Source organism: Podarcis melisellensis (assembly GCF_964234715.1).
Source record: "Podarcis melisellensis genome assembly, chromosome: 10".
Lineage (NCBI taxonomy): Eukaryota > Metazoa > Chordata > Lepidosauria > Squamata > Lacertidae > Podarcis > Podarcis melisellensis.
The window spans coordinates 8,153,937-8,177,008 of NC_138542.1; the positions used below are offsets into that span (position 1 = coordinate 8,153,937).

Below are 23,072 nucleotides of genomic sequence, written 5' to 3' on the forward strand. Positions count from 1 at the left end.
CTTGTAGATAATCCCCTGCTCCCCTGATTTCAGGTGTGCAAGACACAGTGGGATTGTGTTGCTCCATATTACTTCAAAGGGTAGCACGGGGAATTGGTGGGGAAAGGACAAGAGCTAGCGCAAACGGAAGTTGCATAAAATCCCAAACAAATGCACTTTCCACTGGTTGAGATTTCAAGTATTGCACATAAAAACACAGTGGTAGGCAAATTTCATTGTGAGGGGGATCATATCTAACCAGATCCTCAGGTTGTATCCTCATCCTTCAGACTAGCAGTTGTCACAGAAAATATATATTGTCACAGCAATATATCACCACTACAGGTCATGGAGTAGGTAGGATCTTTAATGCAAGAACTCAACAAACGTATTATCATAACTTGGCAGTGCTTTACTAAGTTTTGCAATAAAAAAATGGTGTTCAGTACAGTCCCCAGAATTTGCAAGACCAGCTTATTTGAGTGTATCATAATGGTATTTGAGCAGCAAACATTTGGGTGCCGGTTTCAAGAGAGAATCAGTAGACTCAAATGCAACAGATTTCAATTTTCTCTCATATGCTGAAGAAACTAGAGAAACCCAAAACACAAAATTTACTTGCACAAACAACATTCTCCCCAACAAGCTCAGATACATATAAACATGAAACTCTGCATACTCATTGCACTTTTTGGTATTAGTATACAGAAGCACCGTTCTAAATCTTTGATTTTTTTAAAATTAAAAATGTACCAGTTCCTCCCTTACAGTGTGTATTTATCTGAGCTAGTTTTGCCCAAATAAATTCTTACGGAATTATTTCACTGTCACAGGAGCAAAGTAAACACAGCAGTCTGTTGTTTATGAATTCCAAGTTAAGACACGTAGGAAGATAAACCAAGCTTAAACAATCTCTTTTATTAACAAATCAACATCCAAGCAGCATACTGGAACCAATGTAAAAAAATAAAAATAAAACCTTTCAGTTGCAGATAAGGAAGGTTTTAAGAAAGAAACCATGTCACAAATAACTAATCACCATAAAAAGCCTGTTTCGTAAGTTACATATATGTGTTTTTCAGGGGTATCGCCCACTGCAGAAAGAAAATACAACATATTCAAATTCTCGAATACATGAAGTTGATAAAGTATATTATGGTAAAAATCTAAAGATGGGGAAAGAAGAAACTCTCAACTATAAATAACTATGCAATTAAATGTGAAGTCCTTTAAAATTTATTTTAATGCTTTTTACTGTTTGTCAAGTTATCTGGATGTAGCATGTTTCACTATGCTTATTCTTCTAGCATCATGGTTTGATGTAGTTTAAAAAGCCTCTTCTACATTGCTATAGCTGGCGGTTGTACAATCCTCTACCTTTTTCAGTTTCAGTGTAAAACAGTGGATAGAAGCTGAACAGTGGTTAATGGAAATTTCCATTTTAAACTGCTTTACATTTTCCTTATAGGCTTAAAAAGATTCTTCACAGTATACTGACAGCACACCACTTACTGGTCTGCATCCAAATAACCACACAAATAAAGCTGTGTGCTCAAAGGAGGTATGGACTTGTATCCATGAGACATGGCAAATCTCTTTTGCAGCTTAATGGAGTTTGTGTGACATGCCATGGGAATCTGCCATTCAAATAAGAACAAGAACAAAAATCAAAGCAAAACTTCCACTGCGCCTTTGACACAAGTAAAGTAGGTCTTTGGATCCTAGCCACTATTTCCATTGCAAAATAAAATATGTTTGGCAACCTAGCATTTCAGCTACAAACGCAGAGCATTTCCCTTTAAAGAAAATAGACCTTGTTTTTACAAAGCTTAGGAGAGTAAAGACGGGAACAAGAGACGATTCATGTTGATGCACGTGTATTAATGATGTCCTTGTGCTGCATTTACTGGCCTTTCTTATCATGTTTTCCGCCTGAAGAACACTGTAAAGGTAAGGAGACATATGTGAGAAAAGGAGTGAAGCTATCTTTATACAGGGTAACCTGTGCATCAGGATGACCACAGAGTTAATGTGTACACTATGCGCTGCCAATCCCTGGCATGTTTGGAAACCTGAGAAACTGTTGTGGGCACCACGCATCCTCCACTGCAAACACCCACCCACCCACCAGTGAAACCTCTCACACATGCACAGTCCCCCCTCTTCATGTCCCCGCCTCAAAAAAAAGGTTTGAAAAAGGCTGCAATCTTGAGGAAGATACTAACTCCCAACAATGGCTTGGGATAGGAAAAGCTCTCTACTGTAGCCAATAAAATATTTCAATCAAGCCTAAGTGTGGCAGGGAAGGGGGGGTGCAGAGAAGAAGGGGAGGCTAAGCTCTCCAGCTGTGACCATCCCCTCTGAAAATTGTCCTCCCAACAATTAAGCTTCAAAGAAGCCTTCTGTTGGCTCCAATAGAAGGCTTTTTCAAGTCTTATTGCAGTATGAAGGAGCATTGTCAGCATAAAGGTGTCACAAAATTGCCTCTCGGCCAGTGCAATTAGCCTTGTAAAAAGTACCCTGATAGCTACAATTGATGGTTTTGCTCAACTCTAACTTGTTTATTGTGAAAATTCCTATCTGGGCTGTTTTGTTCCTCCCAGCTAGTGAGCAGAAGAAACAAAACACAATCCCAGATTTAACATTATGTTGGAACCAGGGTCAAGGCATGATTAGTAAGCTGAGAGCAAACCTTGGCAAAGATCATGGCTTGCTGGGAGTGAAGCAAACCATGATCTTGAGGTTTAAACCTATCTCTAGTTGACTTTTGTACTGATTTCAAAACTATTTTTAGCAGTTTTCATGGTATGTTTCTAAACTGTCTTGAGACACACATGAAAGGCAAATTATAAATTAACAAAATAAAGAAATGGTTTAGGCATACTGTTGCTTGTTTCCTCCCCATGTGAGTGAAGTGAGTGAAAAGCAGGGGTGACATACTTGCGTATTGATGGTTTATGGTTTACTGTGACATGTGAACCAAATTCAGAATCTTTTTAAAGAAGGGGAAACCCCCTTTTTGAGTGTCTTCCTCTTCCTCTGTGCTACTATTCAAGGAACATACAATATTATTGATGAAATAATTCACGTTTGTTTTAAAACAAAGTAGGTTCCAGTTCAACAACTGTTCTGGGAAAACTTAAGAGTTAAGTATTCTCATTATTCTGAAAGAACATTGTCCAGACGTACACAGAATTAAAGATTGTTGTCTGATAAATTTTCTTTTGGATCCAACACACACAACACGGCTAGTCTAATTCCAGGAAGTCTTGCTCGAGCAAATCAACTGCTTCTACCACCTTACCTGCATTCTGTTGTATTCCTTTGTAAGTTGCTCATATTCTTTTCTAAGGCCTTCACACCGCTTCTGAGTTGTAGAAAAGTCATCTTTGGCCTTGCTGAGAGCTGCACAACACAGGAGTAGTATTATTCAACACATGAATAACAGCATTAGGACAAAATACTTGTGCATTAAATGATACCTGGTTTGTTTTTTTGTTTTTTAATATTACAGTGCTATATAACAGGATAACAAATGACTGCCACATGCCAGGAAATCCTTGCCAATAGGTGTGCTGCTTTTACACAACTGATGTTCAACACATACTAACTGCATAAGGGGGATACAACAGAATGCTGAAGTTTGTGTGAAAAACGTGAAAGGTCAGCTTGGATGAGAAAAACATCACGTCTAAAGACCTGTGTGCTGATGGAAGAAAAAAGGAGTTTCAGGTGCTGAAAGGAAAGTGGAGTAGGGAACAGGTGAGATAGTGAAGAATTGCTGTAAGTTCTGTTATAATAGTATGGTTTTGGTGGTGCAAGACTACTATATATGATTTATTACATCAAAGCCTTCCTATTTTATAATACATTATAAAAAGTACTATTAAGAACATTATCCTCCTCTTTTTAGAATATATCACAAGGTGGTGTAAATCTTAGAAGCAACTGAGGGTTAAAATAATAATAAAAGTAATTGGCTCTATAGCATTTATTCACGTTAAAGAAGTTGCCATTATATTAGATTGCAAAATCCATTTTTAGGTAACTTGATCCAACAGTAACTAATTACTGAGTGTTTTATGAAGGACTGGCAAGGTGCTCTAGTTGTAACTAAAAACAACCCTGTCTTTAATCATAACCAAGATATCTGGAGATAGTTGAAGGTGAGCACAGAAAAACATTTATTGCATTGTTGCTATGTTTTGACAAAAATACACTTGTGACAGGATGGGTGAGGTCTTCTTAGCAGAAGAATGTCAAGGTCCAGCATACGAAAAACCTTCCTCAGTTTAGACTTAGAGCTGTAAGATGACATTCTGGGGGAGTTCGTGGGATGTGGGTGGGTAAGCACTACAATGCCTATATAAAATTGCATGGAATATTTTTTTTCAAGGGCTGTTTTCCAATGATACCAGATTGTGAGCAGTTCAGATTCCCTAGCTTCTTCAGTAGCCTGCCCGCCTGTCTCCTGGCCCCATTCCACTCCAATCTCCGCTTCACCCTGTTACCTCTACAGCTTCCAACACCTCCCTGTCTGCTCCCTCTAACTACTCCTCATTGTCCCACCACCGTTTCCCTGGCTCTGAGCCTTCTTCCCCTGGGGTGCAACTTCCAGCATCAACATCCAGCCAGCCCATGGCATCATGCTAGGCTCACTTCACCCTATATCCTAACACAGTGGTGCCTCGCAAGACGAAATTAATCCGTTCCGCGAGTCTCTTTGTCTTGCGGTTTTTTCGTCTTGCGAAGCACGGCTATTAACGGCTTAGCGGCTATTAGCGGCTTAGCGGCTATTAACGGCTTAGTGGCTTTAAGAAAAAGGAAACAAACTCGCAAGAACTCGCAAGACGTTTCGCCTTGCGAAGCAAGCCCATAGGGAAATTCGTCTTGCGGAACGACTCAAAAAACGGAAAACTCTTTCGTCTTGCGCGTTTTTCGTCTTGCGCGTTTTTCGTCTTGCGAGGTACCACTGTATTCCAATGAAACGTAACATAAAATAGTGTTTAAGTGTACAAAATGGTTAAACACACAGAAATACAACAAATTTAAATACTGGCGTTCCGTTCTCTTCAAATATACCACGGACAACATAATGACACTATTTCAGTTAGATTTTTCTGCTCTCAGTGTCCTTAGAAATAGGAAGCAACCTTCTGTGGACCTACTCACTGAAAGGGGGTAGAATTGCCAGAAGGCTGGGTTTTCATTTTACTGCATCTGAGTGGCGTATCTGAACAGCTTTTTACATGCTATGAAAAGCTTATTTGTCCCAAGCCACATTTAGCAGAGTAAAATAGACGCACTTCAGTAGAACTTGCATTAAGCTTCAGTCGAAACAAAAGGAAGTTGTTCAGCAGTGCCTGGAACACTGCACCCTAAAGACAGCAGTGAGTTGTAGGTCCCTTGAAGGTGAAATATTTTTGCTACCTGTAACAGAGTGCTTATTACCACATATACCCTATAATGAGCATTTGCCAATGTAGTTCAAAAGACAAACATGCGTTACAAATGCATGTGAGCCGTACAAATAGCCCAGACGAATGTCTGAAGATTTTACCCGGGTATAGGAAAAAAATTATTTTCAAACTCAAACTAGGAGTGCCTACTGCTTGCTAGTGTTGGTTCACCAGCTATGGGCCTGGTGGGCTAGGGACTATCCCTGGACTGGGATAGTCTGGAATCAGTAACCCAAGCTCTAGCAATCTTACATTTGGGTTACTGTAATGCGTTGTATCTGGGGCTGCCCTTGAAGACTGTCTGGAAGTTGCAGAATGAAGCTGCTCAGTCAGATGGGAACATGTAACACTGCAATGGCCATCTGTGTGCTACTGGGGCTGGTTCAAGGTGCTCCTAAAGTCTATATATTACAGGGCTTATATATCTACAGAATCGACTTCTATAAAATAAGCCAAGTCAAGCATTAAAATCAGCAGGGGGCTCTGCTTTTGCCCTAACCCCCAAGGATTCACCATACAGGGATGCACAACAAGGCCTTCCAATTCTGGAAGCCGCTTCTCCTGGGATATGTCTGTGTTGCTTGCTTTATTAAGATCAGATGTCAGTTGGTGGGGGTTTTTACTCTGGCATTTTACAAATAGAGGCTAGATTATTTCAATACTGAACAGCAACAGGTGGTTTTGCTGTGTTTCAATGGTTCTGAAATTTTATAAATATTTTCAAGTATGTTGGCTATTGTACCTTTTTATTGTATATATTTTGTACATCGCCCCAAGCTCCTTTGGCATAAAAGCAATGAATAAAAATGTTTCGGCTGTCTGATGCAGAGGCAATGTTGGCAGTTTAGTTGCCAACTACTGTTAAGACTATTAAGACACTAACATGAATCTTTAGGATGCCAGAGCACAATTCTGCTTATATATAAAGAGTGAATGGATTTTACATTTTACATGTAATGCTTGGTTTACATATAATACACATTCATGAAAGAATATATAACCTAACACACTACAGAGAAACCAGAGGCCCACAGCCCAGAGCTTTAGTAAATAAATTCCCTATGCAGTGGCGTAGCATGGGTTGTCAGCACCCGGGGCAAGGCAAGTAATTTGTGCCCCCTAACCCGTGGATTTGCGCCCCCTAACCCGTGGATTTGCGCCCCCTAACCCTAACCCCCAGATGTTGCGCCCAGTGCGGCCGGCCCCCCCTGCACCCCCCACACTACGCCACTGTCCCTATGCACTAAATGGGCCGTCAATAGACTGTGGGAAAATCTCCTCCCCCCAAGCTGTCTTCTGCTTGCCCCCCTCTTTCTCCAACCTCCAGCCCATGCTTTTCTCCTGTCATCTGCCAGTTTCTACTCATCCCAACCACACTCTTTCCACCCTGAGCTTTAACAAGATCCCCTAGCTGACACTTGCCCTTCCCTGAGGCACATGCTGTTTCAATGTCTGTCCATCCTCTTTCATGGATTTATTGCCTGCTGAGAGGTTCATGGTTGCAAGCTCAGTAAAATGTAAGATATGGTTATATATTCCCATGGCATGTTTATATGACAAACAGAAGCCTTATGGGTAGCTTTAGGTTAATTCCCAGTCATTTGAGAACAGGGCATGATACCCATCATTCAGCCTGGACACTTAGATCTACCTCCAAGGGCCTTCTGGAAGTTCCCTCACTGAGAGAAATGAGGTTACAGTGAACCAGGCAGAGGGCCTTCTCGATAGTGCAACTCCCTTCCCTCAAAAGGAAAGGAAATAAATATCTGACTTTTAGATGACACCTGTTTGGTGAAGATAATTTTTGATGTCGTATTGTGTTTTAATTTGTTGGAAGCCGCCCAGAGTGGCTGGGGTAACCCAATCAGATGGGCAACATATTATTATTATTATTATTATTATTATTATTATTATTATTATTATTATTAATACCTGCTGCTATATACGGGGCACCTCCTAGATGATTTAGAGCTACTGGAGAAGTCTGGAATCAAAGCAACAGAAGTTTTACACGATTCTTCATCATTGGCCCAGTGAGAAAGAACAAACCACAGTCCATATGTAACCTTTCTATGCCCCCTATTCATAAAGTAAATAAGCAAGTTTGTCAACTTTTATAAAATGACTTTAAATTATTTGGGCCATCTCTGATGCTGAAACTCTGCAACATAACTGTGCAACCCACCTGTGTACCCTCAAAATCAGCTGGAAATGGTTAGGTGCACATTTGGAGAGCAGTTGGGGGGATTGGGGCAGAGAGAAGATAAAAGTCTTGTTGTGCCAGCAGAACATAATTCAATCCTTTAAATCTGAACTTAAGAGCCTGTCTTTAAACTTCAAATAAGACAACTGCCTGCCATTGGTTCTTTAGGAAGATGTCAGTTAAAAAACTGAACACATTCAGGAACATCAATATTTTCCCTCTCTTGTGTCAGTTCTAGTGTCGAATTTTACAAAGCTACTTTCAATTTTGATCATAAAAATGACTTTGTTGTTGCAACATTATAGGTTAACTTGCTGCATAGCTGTCTGAATGAACAGAGAAAAACTCTATAGCAAAGAGTTCATCAAGGAGAACAATGTTATTACATTTATTTTGTATACAAGCTATGTCTGTTTATAAGAGCCAGCAAACATTGTGTAAACGTTACTTTTCCCTCCTCATTTGAAATGTCATCTTTTTTTGAGAACACCCGATACATAGAGGCATGTAATTAAAACTCATAATTAAACAGGTATACCATTGTGTGTTGCAAATATTTATAAATGAACACAGGCAACAATACTGCTGCTATTAAGCATTTTTATCACATATTTCAGGGGCTTAAATGCACACATCAGCGACCTTTATAAAATCCCAATGGGCCAACATTATTCCCATATTGCAGATACAGAAGATGAACTGAGAGAACAATGACTTGCCAAAGGTGCCTGAATTCAGAATTGTCTAAAGTGCAGATTGAGTTCCTAATCATAACAAATCATAACAGCTCTCATGCTTACATGATTATCTAGTAATTAAGTTTGCGTGTATATCAGGGAGGGACAACATCGTCTGACCACCTTGACTGGAGGAGCTGGCAGAGTTACAAGTGCCACATAATACCTGTTCTGCATTTGTAAGAACTTGATCTTTTAGTGGCAGCAACTATACTTTGGAACTCCCTGCCTATTTATATGAGACAGGAGACTTCACTGTACTCTTTTTGCCACCAAGTCTAGTCATATGTTTTACGGGACGCAGGTGGCGCTGTGGGTTAAACCACAGAGCCTGGGACTTGCCGACCAGAAGGTCGGCAGTTCGAATCCCTGCGACGGGGTGAGCTCCCGTTGCTCGGTCCCAGCTCCTGCCAACCTAGCAGTTCGAAAGCACAAAGTGCAAGTAGATAAATAGGTACCGCTCCAGTGGGAAGGTAAACGGCGTTTCCTTGCGCTGCTCTGGTTCGCCAGAAGCGGCTTAGTCATGCTGGCCACATGACCCGGAAGCTGTCTGCGGACAAACGCCTGCTCCCTCGGCCAATAAAGCGAGATGAGCGCCGCAACCCCAGAGTCGGTCACGACTGAACCTAATGGTCAGGGGTCCCTTTACCTTTTTACTCATATGTTTAGATAGTAGATGCAAGTTTTAATCTGTTTTTGGCTCTTTTTAACACCCCCTTCTTGGGTAAGATGCTTAAGAGGGTGGCAGGCAGACAGCTCCAGGTGCCCTCAGAAGAAGTGAAATAACTAGACCTATTTCAATCCAGGTTAGGCTCACTTCTAGTCCTGAGATGACCTTGGTCACCCTGATAGGCACTTTTCGTTGGAACACAGGGAAGATATCCCTGTCAATTTTCCTTGATCTTCCTCAGTGGCTTTTGTAACCATGGTATTTTACTGGATTGGCTCTATGGGTTAGAAGCTGAGGGTGCAGTGATACAGTGGTTCCATTTCTACCTAATTCCAGAAATTAGCATGGGGTGACCTGTGGAGCCTCTAAGGCGGTTGTAGTTTGGGGTCCCATAAGGTTCCATCTTGTCCCCCATGCACTAACATCTATAAAAAGCTACTGTGGGATGTCGTCAGGGGATTGGAAGAAATGTGCCAATGGTACGTTGGTGACACCCAGCTCTAATTCTCCTTGAAAATGATTCCGAAGCCACATTTAGTACAGAACATGGCTGTCATAATGCTGACCAGAGCAGGAAGGTAGAATCACTTTCACACTGATTCTGAAAGATCTGCATTGGCTACCCATATATTTCAAGGCTGAATTCAGGGTACTGACAATAACTACCTTTAACAACTTGGGACCCAAATATCTGAAGCAATTCTTCTCCCTGTATCAGTCTACCTATATTTCCTTAGTTTCAGGGGAAGCTATGGTTGTTGTCACACCTTTTGGAATAGTACACTAATAGGTGATTCATGGTGGCACCCTGAATTTGGAATGCCTTCCCCCTAGAAGTACACTTGGTATTGATGCTTTTATTATTACAGGGCCAGATAAAGACTGATCTGTTTGCCTGAGCTTTTGCTAGATGCTCTCATTGGTGTGCTGCTGCAATTAAGGAGACTGTGGGTGGCTCCATGGGTTTTATGGATTATAATTTTAAAGATGGGTTACCCTCCCTTTAATTCTAATGGAATTCTTATGCATTTTTAACTATATTGCACTCCTCTCTGCACAATCGATAAACCGTTTTACTTGCTAAGGCTTTAATGTTTAAAGCACAAAATTGTAGTACTGGATATAAAATCCACAGAAGATGCACAATTTCTCAAAAAGAAAATGCTTTGTTTAACTGAGATTCCTGGCCATGGGTCCACTGAATTTTGATAGTGCTCTTGAGCACTTTCAGAATTCTATGGATGGAATTGTAGCTTTAGTTTCACTTGGAAACTCTTTCTGCATAGAATAAAAATGTGATGGCAGCATTATTTTAAAAGCCTCCAAAATCTGGATGCAATAATCTGTATTCAGCTGAGAGATTCACTATGTATTTATAACTTGCAGGGCTGGTAGTATTAAAAAAAAACATTTTGAGCTTCCTGAATGAAAGCCAGAATACAAATGTTCGTGTGTTCTTATTTCTAATCAACCTCACAATTAAATATTTGGAATCACTCATGCTAACTGGCAAAAATTCTCAGTGGGTTTGAAAGTGTTCACTAAAGTCAGTATAAACTAGGACAGAGAGTTGTTCCAGTTAGGATTTTGAAATGAATGCATTTGTAAGTTTGCTTTAAAATACATAATGGTTATGCAATGTTCTACACACAGCCAAAGAAGTACATTTTAGTTGTCTGGGCTTCACAAGGTCAGGAGGAATGCTATACAAGACCTTCATTTCAGCCTAGTAAATATACAGAAGGGTAACAGATCTTGCAAGATCCAGAACTAACACACACGACCAGGAAAAAATCTGCCTTATCTCAGTGTTGTTTCATCAAGACAGCCCAAGTCAAACACAGAAGCAAACAATAAGTGAGGGGGGGTCTTGTTACGAGAGGAGGAGAACAATTTTGTGTCTCTTCTGTTCCTCTTAAAGAAATGTGACTTTCAGTTCATAACTTCAGACAGTTTCTTATGTTGTACATTTTAAAAGTAATTTCTTCATACTAGGACAAAGACCTGACCTCAGGCCCAATCTTTATGTCTTTGGTTTTTCTGTTATTGGTTTTCTTCTGCTCCTGCATGGCACAGATCTGGGCCATCACCCAGCACTTTACTGACAAAGAACCTTTTATACCATCTTTTATGGTCAAAACCCCCTTTGGGGGGCTTTCAACATAGAAAACCACAAGATAAAGCAGTGTGAAATGGCAAAAAAGTACCATGTGAAGTTTTCTTTAATTCGTCTTTCAGCTTTTTCACTTCTTCCTGTAGCTCTTCATCGGACACTTCTCCCATGTCACATTTAGCTTTCATTGACTGGTAAAAGGAAAAAAATATTAGTTACTTTTCCTGATTACAATTACTGTTTCAAAGTAATTGTAACAATAAGAAAAAGTGAAACAGGTGCAATAAAAATCAGAGGCTACATTTTGCTTTTTTTCTTCAATGGTGGTTTGGAAGAAACAAAGTAATTTGCATAACACACATTCTGCTCCCCTAGACCCATCATTTTATAAACAAAGGTTCTCATTTGATTTTCCCTAGTGCTATGAATGCTTCTGTATTAACCTTTACCTGATACCGAATAAAGGCCTTTGCTGCTATGGACTTATCAATTCAAAATATTAGAGACCAACCCAATTTCTAGAATAATATATTTACATATGCCTTAACAAAAAATACATGAAAAAAGCATTAATTACTCACTTACAGTTACAGATATGTTATGTTAAAATCTTTATAATTAGTAAGTCAAAATGTCTGGCGTCTTCTTCATTTTGTTCAAGTGTGACACTTTAACTATATTTGACACATAAATCTCTTCTTGGCCTTGCCTTTTTGAGCCTCCATTAAATTGCCACTGCAACTTTCAATTAAGAGCTCTTTCAAGCAGGGAATCTGGACAACATGCAAAGATGTTCAGCTGCTTGAGTAATAGGACTTTTGGCTTCTCCACCCCCCATTCCCCCCAATCTAAATTGGAAGGTCCCCCAACCTTCCAGTGCAAGTTTTGGATGTGCATAGGGAGTGAAGAGGAAGGATATGCCTTACTGCATGACTGGACATTCATTTGCACTATGTTGGATCTCACCCCTGGACCATTTTACATATGCTGTAAAAAGCCATGAGGATTCATATGCATTTCATAAATGTGTTTCTCCTGCAAAACTGTTTACTGCACACACAACAGTAATCATCATAACTTTATTATTCATACCCCACCCAACTGGCTGGGTGGTTGCATTTGTGTTTCCCACGTATAGTCTTGCTTGATGGAATGAGACTGTGCAAGCAGAGCTGATTCAATGGCTGACTTTGACAGCTACATTTAACGGTGATGGGGATCTGAATCCAGAGCCTTCTTTCTTCCCTCCATTCTAAACAACTGACCATCAAAGTTTCTATCTCCATGTTTAATCTGTGTGTATGAACACAGATCATCATGTGTAGGATGAGGTGAACAGGCTCACAGCCCAAATATGTAACACTATTCCTGCCATCTGTTTGTTAATATTTTCTGTGCTACCAAAATGAAACAAGATTATAGCAATGACAGTGTCAATGTGTCTTTACCCATGTGAAATTAAGGCTTGGGGTGCTTCCAGATTAGCAGTTCCTAACGACACCCACTCGTCGTAATTCCACTGTAAACTAGATGAAGAATTACAGCTGACTTTCTATACTTCAGAAGGGTATAGCACTGGGTGTGTCCATTCACACTACTGCTGGGAATTAAGAGTGGGACAACTCACTTAATTACACTAACCCTAATTTTAACCCAGCACATCTCAAAACTAATGCTAAGACAATCTATTAGCTGCAGAGATTAAGCTACTGTTGTGCTCTCTCCCCCCGCCCCAAATTGATTTTGTGCAGGTTGAAAAAGAAAAAAGCAGCATAGAGGAAACACTGGAGGATGATTTTGACGGGAACAACATGCAGATGACCCATAAACAGCAAGCAAACAAAGCAATTCCACAACAAACACCTAGTGTAGAATCACTCTTGGTTTATACATGCAGCAGAATGAACGTGACCACCTCAGAATATGAGACACACTGAGGAGAGGGGAGGAAAGAAAATGTTGATCAAATTCTGAAGAACAGATCGTTTTAAATGATTCCCTGTATTAAGAAGTCTCTGTAGAAAGAAAACAAGCACAGAACTGGAGTCACTCCCCTGAAGTAATTCAGTGTATTCTAGCATCATGTTCCTCTAGACTAGGCCCATGAGGAAGCAGCGCCAAACAGATTCTGAGCTGCTGAGGGAACTAAAGAAACTTTGTTCCACTTTTATATTGCTTGAAAAGTAATAGCGATATGAAGGTATGGCTAATGTTTTGTGTCAAAATTGTTAATGGATTTTAGTGTGAGCTCTCTAAAAAAAAATCCATGAGGTCTGAGGGTCTTGTAAATTACTGTGCAAAATATATTACAAAAATTCCAAACAAGCCTTTCAGTATCTATACAGAAAGGAGACGAATGATTAAACAATATCACCTCAATACTGCAAAATGTTTGCTTTATGGCTTTAGGACAAATTGTTATTGTCATGGGGGGGGGGCTGGATAGTACCCAGGTCTAATTCACAAGGCTAGTATGACTTTAACACACACACACACACACACACACACACACGCTTAATAAGATGGCCAAACTACGAGCTGTCATTGGTTTACCTGAAGTGGCTTGTCTGAAGTGGGACAAACCACACCCTGCAGTCAGGTGACATGCTAAGTGAAACCATGGCTTAGTTCACATCAGCAGCACTACAGACGGATCAACGCAGTCCCTTTCTCCTCTCCAGGAACCCTCATACTCACGCATTCATGCTTAGCTTAGAGCAGCATACGAACCAGGTCAAAGCGGTAAAATGCACTTAAAAACAAGACACAACCCATTCAACTATGAAACATACTTGAAGTTTTTCATTCTCTTCCAAGCACTTCTTGGCAACTTTGTTGATATTTTCTACTTCCATTTCTAGAGCTTTCTGGTCTCCCATCTTTTTTGCCAATGAAGTGATAAGGGAAATGGTACGTCTCAGTACACTGTGGAAACCAGAAAAGCCATGAACCCATTAGAAAAGAATACAATATCAATGTATAAGTCGTGTTATAATTTTTTTTTAAAGTCTTCGATAACTTTTTACTTTAAATGCTGAGAAAAGATGCTCTTTTATGTGAAACATGAACTGCTTTATTTTTTAAGATGCTATTACAACTTACAGCGGAGCCAGGACCTAGATTGGCCAGGTTCTTTGAAGTCATTTTATCTAAACACTAGATGTGAGCCCCAGTTATTGCCACATAGCCATTGCTATATTTTTATTTTCTGACAATGTTAAAAATACATCTCATTAACAACCACTCTTTCCTCTGGTTTATTGTCTGAACTCCGCAGCAGTAAAAGTAGTTTCAGTTTTGCTATTTGCAGTTAAATCAGACAGCATAGAAATCCTATACGTACTCACATTGTGCTTAGGGAAAGAGATACGCCAGTTATGCCAATGGAATGAACTTAGTATGTGGAGAAAGAAGAAGCAAACAAGGAAATGCCAGAACAGCCCAGAATTGACATATCATGGCCATAGACTGCAGGAGTACAGAATGAGTGAGGAACCTTTTTCAGGAGTGCCACCTTACCCCAGAGAAAAACTATCAGTAACTATTCCACCCACACAAAATCACATGCAAAAAAAGCTTCTTTTTTTTTCATTACAATGGATTCATACGTTTAATTCTTAGTAGCTCCACTAGAGTTTCACCTTTTACTTCCCTCACAGGCTTAAAAAGTGAAGTTTGAAAGAAAACAAAGTTCTCCGACAACCTTTCTTGGGCCTGACTGTGCGCAAGGTAGAATCTCAACAGTAATCCCAGAAGAGTGCAAATAAGGTCAAAGGACTGCTGAACTCCAAGCCCTGTTTTATAGCTATTTAAAATGCAATTCCTGCCTGAAAATTGCATGAAATTGCAAAATGCATGTACTACTTTTTCTGTACTACTTTTCCTATACTTGCGAGGAATGCAAGTCTGTAGAGACATTGCTTTGATCTACTTGCGGAGGAACGAGCTGCAGTTGCACAAAGGCAAAGCCCGTTCTCCTCCCTACTGAACCATCAGGTTATGACTGCAAGAACTGGAGGCCAGATAAAATCTGCCTGTGGCCCACATTCAACCTATGGGTTTTCCATGCTTGCGACATACAATATAGAGTTGATTTCTCAGTTTACTTGCCAAAGATCCAGAACAAACCGCTCCCTTCCGGAAATCCCCCCCCCCCAGGCATCACATCCTTTGAAATCCCGGTAATGTCCAGGACAGGGGTCAGCAACCAACGGCCCATGGGCTGGACACGGCCCACGAGCCGCCTCCGAACTTGCTTACATGGCACTGAAAATCGCGTCAGAGCATGTGCAGAAAATCGTGGGCGTGCATGCAATCCGGCCCATGGAGGGATCTCCACGGGACTGATCCGGCCCAGGCAAGATAAACCTTGCTGACCCCTGGTCCAGGACACATGGCAGCCCTAAACTTCTATACTGCCCATGTCCAACCTGAGACTCTAACAAATTTTGGCTGCTTTGCTAATGCTCTACCTGTGCATTTGGGGTATTCTATCAGAATATCTGTTGTGTTAAATCCTAGAGTCATCCAGCTTCAGGAGTTTAGAATGCAATCCTATTTAAACAAACAGGATCACAGTACCATGGGAGGTACATATGAGAACCTTACTAACAAGCCTTTCATCTGCAGAAAAACTATGATGCAAGAGGCAATGTTTTGAAACAACCGATACTACCATCTGTCTTCTGAAATACAGTGATACCTCTGGTTACATACTTAATTCGTTCCAGAGGTCCGTTCTTAACCTGAAACTGTTCTTAACATGAAGCACCATTTTAGCTAATGGGGCCTCCTGCTGCTGCGCCGCCGCAGGGCAATTTCTGTTCTCATCCTGAAGCAAAGTTCTTAACTGGAGGTACTATTTCTGGGTTAGCGGAGTCTGTAACCTGAAGTGTATGTAACCTGAAGTGTATGTAACCTGAGGTACCATTGTAGTACAATTCAGTGAGAGGACTGTATTAATTCAGAATACAGCATTTGGGGGAGTCAAATTCATTTCCCCATATTCGCTTTAATAAATCCTTTTTAATTATTTACTTCCATTAGTAAATCTGTCTCTCTCAAACATGCATAAATTACCATTACCCTCCATTTTTGCTCACCCAACTTGCATATTATTATTATTATTATTATTATTATTATTACAAACTTGGGGTTTGAGTCATGCTTTTTTCCATTTTGGACCAAGTTTCTTACAAGAGGCACAAAACAGAATTACTAAGTAGTAAGTAGTACATAACTATACTTACAGCCAAAGAAACAGAGAGAATCCTGAGATATAAAGATTTCGTTGTGACCGAAAAAGTTTCATTTGAATGTGATCCAATGCATTGGCACTTGTATGTGCACTTTTATCACTTAGGTTAACATTTGAGTATTTCCTCACCTCTCTTACAGCATCTATGAGTAAAAAAGAAAGTTACTTGCATTTGTTTTCCATTGCCTTCTTTTCTCAATTATTGTAAACAATGCTTCTGCATCAAAAAGCTTTTGAATTTTTTCCCTGATAAAACTTCTTTAACTTTTATTAGCATAGCTGCCCTGTTCTGGCTACTGGCAGTGGGAATCCCTCTGGCAGTAGATTTGTACTTTCTGTGGGCACAGAGCAAAGACTCTGACTGTTTATCAAGTAATGACCATGGAAATAATAAGCAAGCTTTATGATTAAGCAATTTTATAAAATAGTAATGTTCCTTATATTTTAGAAGGATGGCTCTTCTTAACAGATGTTTAATAGATAGCACTTAAAAACCACAAGCTACAAGATATAGCTAACTTTGTAATCATCAGGGAACACATTCAATTCCTTATTTAGCAGTAGCTTAAAAATGCAATGCTATTTCCCTTCCTCCAAAAAAACAAAGTCAGTGATGACAGAGCTCAGTAAAATTCCCAGAAACCTCACAGCACAACTGTTTTCCTCTTAGTTCAAGCATTAGTCCAAAGAGAAATAGCGCCACCTACTGATTTATCAAAATCACTTCCTGCCACAAGTGTTCACTGGGTCTCCCATACCAAATCTGAATTCTGTTTTGTTATCTGCCAACATGCTAGCAGAACATGGCTTCTTGTTACATCCTCAGGTTCAAAAAGTGCAACACTAACTTTTTTGTTTGGTTTCTCAAACTATTCACAGCAAAGATAGGTAAAGGTAAAGGTACCCCTGCCCGTACGGGCCAGTCTTGACAGACTCTGGGGTTGTGCGCCCATCTCACTTAAGAGGCCAGGGGCCAGCGCTGTCCGGAGACACTTCCGGGTCACGTGGCCAGCGTGACAAGCTGCATCTGGCAAGCCAGCGCAGCACACGGAACGCCGTTTACCTTCCCACTGGTAAGCGGTCCCTATTTATCTACTTGCACCCGAGGGTGCTTTCGAACTGCTAGGTTGGCAGGCGCTGGGACCAAGCAGCGGGAGCGCACCCCGCCGCGGGGATTCGAACCACCGACCTTTTGATCGGCAAGCCCTAGGCGCTGAGGCTTTTACCCACAGCGCCACCCGCGTCCCAACAGCAAAGATAAGTCACAATAAATATAATAATCCCTCAAACACATTAACTTTGTTGGTTCACTTCCATGCATATGAATACTAATAGAAACAAGAGAGATTTCCAACTCACCCAGAAATAAAACAATTAACAGAACTATAATTGTAAGGAACCCCTTGTTCCAATAGTTTTTAATTCTGCTCCACACAGAGATCATAAAAACCTTCTCCCATCTGTAAAACAAAATTGCAGTGTTTCAAAGAAGCTTCACTTGTAAAAAGACTACTATGTAAGCATTTTTAAAGTGCACACTATAATCCACTGATTTTTCAGCACCTTTTAAAATTAAAGTACAGTACAATGGCATCTTGCACGGGGGTTATGCTTGGGGGCGGGACATATATGCAAAAATATGTACTGTATACTCAAACCACCCCCTTGGAAACGCCCCCACATGACCATCCTCACCATCCAAGCAAGACAGACAACTTTTAAACTGGGTGTGGGGTGTTGTTTTTGTTTGTTATTGTAGCATGTATTTTATATTGTAAACTGCCCTGTGATTGATGGATGAAGGGTGGTATAAAAAGTTAATAAAACATCATCAACATCATCTCTCTGCCTTGCTTACCAGGCTCTGGGATGCTTTCACAGAGATTCTGGGGTATTCATACAAGATCTTGCAGGACTGTCCAGGATTTCATGAGAGCATTACAGAACCCGGTAAGCCAGACAGAATGCTTAAAAGCTCTTTCCGTGCTGAGAAAGCCCAGTGCAAAAGGCGTTTTAAGATGTCCGCCTTCTGTGTAATTAATTTGTGGGATTTCAGCTGGCCAGATTTCAACTGCATAAGGCTGAAATTGTGCAAGTTAATTGCACACAATATGCAATCGTACTGTACAGCTTGAAATGAAAATGCAATATCTCTGTAGATCTAAGTATAGAGTACACGAAAACTCTGCAATATAGTACAGACGGTATTACTGGGCCCAAACCCTGAGGAGGTTCCTGTATCTCCAAGAACTGACAGATAGAAAATCCCTTTGTTCATCACATTACAGCTACAATGATGGTAACAGGTATAACTTTCGGAATTCAGAGTCTAGGCCTGCCAAAGCTGCTTGCTTCTAATGAGATAGACTAGGTATCTTTAGCATCCAGGTTTAATGAGACTAATTTGCTGCTTTCAGATCCTCTTAAAGCCTTATTCTGAAGACGAAAATCCCTTGATGTGTGTATTTAAATCACACCTTCAATTATCTTGTTAGTAAAACTATCACAGTAACATGGATAATCAAACCTTCAACGGGTGGCATTGATATAGGTACAGTGCCCTTGTCCTTTATTGCATCTAGTCACTTTTAGCAACAACTATCTTTTAAACAAAGATAAAATTATACTAAAGGAAAGAATCTGAGAAGTAGGCTTTATATTGCCTAACTCTGGATGACTAGCAGGAAAAGCAGCTCTGAAACTACAGTCCCGGGAAAAGGACAAAGGTCTCTTAATCAGCAACAAGCAGTTAAGAATGAAGGTTGATGACCACTGCTGTGAACATACCAACATTTTCTAGATAGTCTGATTAGGTTAGGATGCATGTAATGGCTCTTTTCTTGGCTTTTAAAAAAATGCTTTTATTTGTTTTATTTATCCTGTCAAGTTGCTTTGACACTTTTCTTTTGTATAAAGCGACTGATAAATGCTAATGATATAAATAAATAATACTGATATTCAAATCCCAGTCAGTGTTTCTTCCTAAGTATTAGGATAAGGTAAAGGTAAAGGGACCCCTGACTATTAGGTCCAGTCGTGACCAACTCTGGGGTTGTGGCGCTCATCTCGCTTTATTGGCCAAGGGAGCCGGCGTACAGCTTCCGGGTCATGTGGCCAGCATGACTAAGCTGCTTCTGGCGAACCAGAGCAGCGCACGGAAACACCGTTTGCCTTCCCACCTATTAATCTACTTGTACTTTGATGTGCTTTCGAATTGCTAGGTTGGCAGGAGCAGGGACTGAGCAATGGGAGTTCACCCCGTCGCGAGGATTCGAACCGCCGACCTTCTGATTGGCAAGTCCTAGGCTCTGTGGTTTAACCCACAGCGCCACCTGCGTCCCAGTCTTAGGTTACTGGTGGCAAAAAGAGCAGCTGCTGAGTTTTGAAAACCCCTTTAGAAATCTGAGGTTGCAATGTCTCCTAGGAATAAGCCCCATTAAACTTAATGAGACCACTTCTGATCCAGCTTTTGACTGTGAGGCATAGTCAAAATTCCATGTGAATTATCTTTGCTTTATCTTAGTTTTCATATACACAACCCTTTATTAATGTTGATGATATAACTTACTTAGGGAATCTAAGATGATTATAGTGTTTGGTCAGCTGGCAACTTGTCAAGGAGAGTTAAGAAAGTTCCGCCTGTGCTAAGAATTTGTGGCAGCCCAAAGTTGTGTGTCCGTTTCCCAATTTGATCCTTTTACACCAGGCATCCCCAAATTCAGCCCTCCAGATGTTTTGGGACTACAATTCCCAACACCCCTGACAACTGGTCCTGTTAACTAGGGGTGATGGGAGTTGTAGCCCCAAACATCTGGAGTGCCAAGTTTGGGGATGCCTGTTTTACTCGGTTTTGTAGTATGTTATGCATTGTGATTTGCTGTTATTTTTATTGACTGTAGACTGGTAATTCTTTATTGTGGCTGATAACTGTGAACTGTTTAATTATCATTTATTGGTGTTTAATTTTACTGTTTACTATTAGATTCTGATGTATTGCTGAATGTTGCCTTGTTTGATATAAGTTGTTTATTTTAAAGTTATTGTTACTTTTCTATTGGATCAGATTGTTACTATTAATGTTTGATGTTTTATTACATTTTTATGTGTTGGAAGCCACCCAGAGCAGCTGGGGCAACCCAGCCAGATGGGTGAGGTATTAAAAAATATATATTATGATGTTACTATTATATTGGTTCTCTTCAGAAAATATATACAAGCAAATAGCACGGTATTTGTATTCTAATTACTGTGATGCAAAGAAGACCACTGCTACCAAGACCAAAGATTCTAATGCATCACCACAGGCAATGGACCACTATCAATTACTGTTGTCAATGCAATATTAATTCTGATCAAGGACCACACTTGTAAGAAGTTCCTCTGAGCATCATCAGCAAAACAATGGTATTAACATTATTACCATGTGACAGATGGAATTGTAAATCTTACAAATTTTCAATGCCTATTATATGCTTTTGTTAAGATTATTGTGTGAGCTGAATCAGACTTTAAAGAGGTAGAATAAAAAAAGTAAACAAATAAACAAAAAACCACCCAAACACACACCAAAAAAAATTTGGGGGAAAAAACTTAACAAAGGTAATACATACAAATAATAAATAAGAGTTTTTAAAGTTGCCATTTTGATTGTCTTATCACCAGCAGGCATTCTTCTCACTGGAAGCAATTCAGATTATTTTATTTATTGCTTTGGGGAGATTCAGCACAGCTATTTTGTCTGTTACGCAAAGATGAAAAAGGGGGGCCAACCTGTGAATACATATTGGCCCCTGGAGCAAACAACATAAGTATCAAGTCAGCTTTCTAAATGCTCTTATAAATACCGAAGAATGGAACCTGTAGACTTATAGGACAAAATGATTTGCAAAAGGCCGTCCTAAACCCTGCTGCCAATGTTGCAATCCGATCTGTACTTTCTCTTTCCATTTATTTTCCGATGAAGCGGCGCTCATTTCCCCTGCGGCAATATCCTTACCTCAGAGGAGAAATAATCGGGAGGCAGAGCAAGAGTAATATTGCTATTTCGGCGTAGAGAAAGGCTGCAACAGCTGTCCACTGGAAAGTCATCTTATCTGTGAGGGATCTGCAGAGACGGGAAAGCCCCGGTTAGAGATCACCATGGTTTCAAAACAGACAAGGCAGGCTGAAGAGCTTCCGATTAATGTGACCCGCAACACAAACAAGGGCTTCCGACGTGACAGTTCCACATTGGGCAAAATAATAATAATAATATTAATAATAATAATAAATAAATAAAATAAAAAGGGACCCGGTCCCCAATAATAATAAATAAATAAATAAATAAATAAATAAATAAATAAATAAAATAAAATAAAAAGGGACCCGGTCCCCAATAATAATAATAATAATAATAATAATAATAATAATAATTAATTAATAAATAAATAAATAAATAAATAAAAAGGGACCCGGCCCCCTCTCCCCAAAGAGAGCGATCTATGGGATATGGGGAAGCCCTGCAGTCCGCCTTCAAACGACCCCATTGCCGTTTGGCAATGGAGTACAAGGGATGAATCCGTAACTGCCACAGATACGTGTCGCCGTAACTGCCACAGATACGTGTCGGGAAGAGATTTCCTTCTCCTCACACGCACACGGGGTACAACACGCCCCTTCCCCACCCCGGGGTACACTATATGGCCCTTTCACGCTTCAAAATTCCCCTCCGCGACCAGTTCTGAGGGGAAGCCTCTGCAGCCGTTGTGGGGAAGCACAGACCCCGGGTTAACTTCCCTCTCTTTTACCCCGCTTTCCAAAGAGGCGCTGCTGCGGCGGCCTTTTCCCTCCTGCCTTCATCACCCGAAGGGGGGCGAGGCGTCCTCCGGGGTCCTGCGGCCTCGACCCGCAGCTCTTTCAGGGCCGCCACACGCGAGTCGTCGACGGCGGCGGCGGAAACTGCGGGACGGAGGGAGGGGAAAGGGAGCCGCGGCTGCAGGAGGCCGGGCGGGCCGAGCGGCGGAGCCCCAACAGGCGGCTGAGGAGAAGGCGGGGAGCGCGGGCCTGGCAGCGAATGGGAGGCCTCGGCGACGCTCGAAGCCCCGGCGGCGCTTTCGCTCGAGAGGAGGCCCGAGCCCGGCGGGGAAGGCGGGCTGTGTGTGTGAGGGGACCGAGGCGGACCCGGCTCGGTGTGGCGTGTGGGGAACACGGCTTCCCGCTCCGTGGCGAAAAGCGAGCGGGCCTCCCTCGCCAAGAGAAAAGCAGCAGGCCCAGGGAGATGGTAGGAGCGCCCTCCGTCCCTCCCTGGCCTGCTAGTTTTCTTCGTGCAAGGGAGGCACAGTTTAAAACAGGCATCGCCAAATCGGCCCCCCAGATGTTTTGGGACTACAACTCCCATCATCCCTACCTAACAGGACCAGTGGTCGGGGATGATGGGAGTTGTAGTCTCAAAACATCTGGAGGGCAGAACACATTATTAAATATTTACAGCGACCATAAAAAAAAACTACACCAGAAAACTGGAATAGGCAGGTATCATTATCTACAGGCCAACATGAATTTCTGATGCCCATCCAGTTGAGTAATGCAAACCACTGAAGTTGGAGTACATGGTATATGGCAGGCATAGGCAAACTCGCCCCCCCCCAGATGCTTTGGGACTACAACTCCCATCAT

The 23,072-nt window shown here is 41.1% G+C and overlaps 1 protein-coding gene across 1 annotated transcript; it reads right to left on the minus strand.

Annotated features, from left to right (window-relative positions):
• Positions 1–328: 328 nt before the first annotated feature.
• On the minus strand, positions 329–22,812 carry BCAP29 (B cell receptor associated protein 29). The gene is made up of 8 exons (XM_081927828.1): positions 22,205–22,812; positions 21,415–21,522; positions 17,778–17,878; positions 16,411–16,561; positions 13,954–14,086; positions 11,256–11,352; positions 3,284–3,384; positions 329–1,921 (listed from the first exon to the last, which is right to left on the minus strand). The coding sequence occupies exons 1-8, from the start codon at positions 22,795–22,797 to the stop codon at positions 1,883–1,885; spliced, it is 1,323 nt and encodes a 440-aa protein (XP_081783954.1). The 5' UTR covers positions 22,798–22,812; the 3' UTR covers positions 329–1,882.
• Between the last annotated feature and the right edge of the window lie 260 nt (positions 22,813–23,072).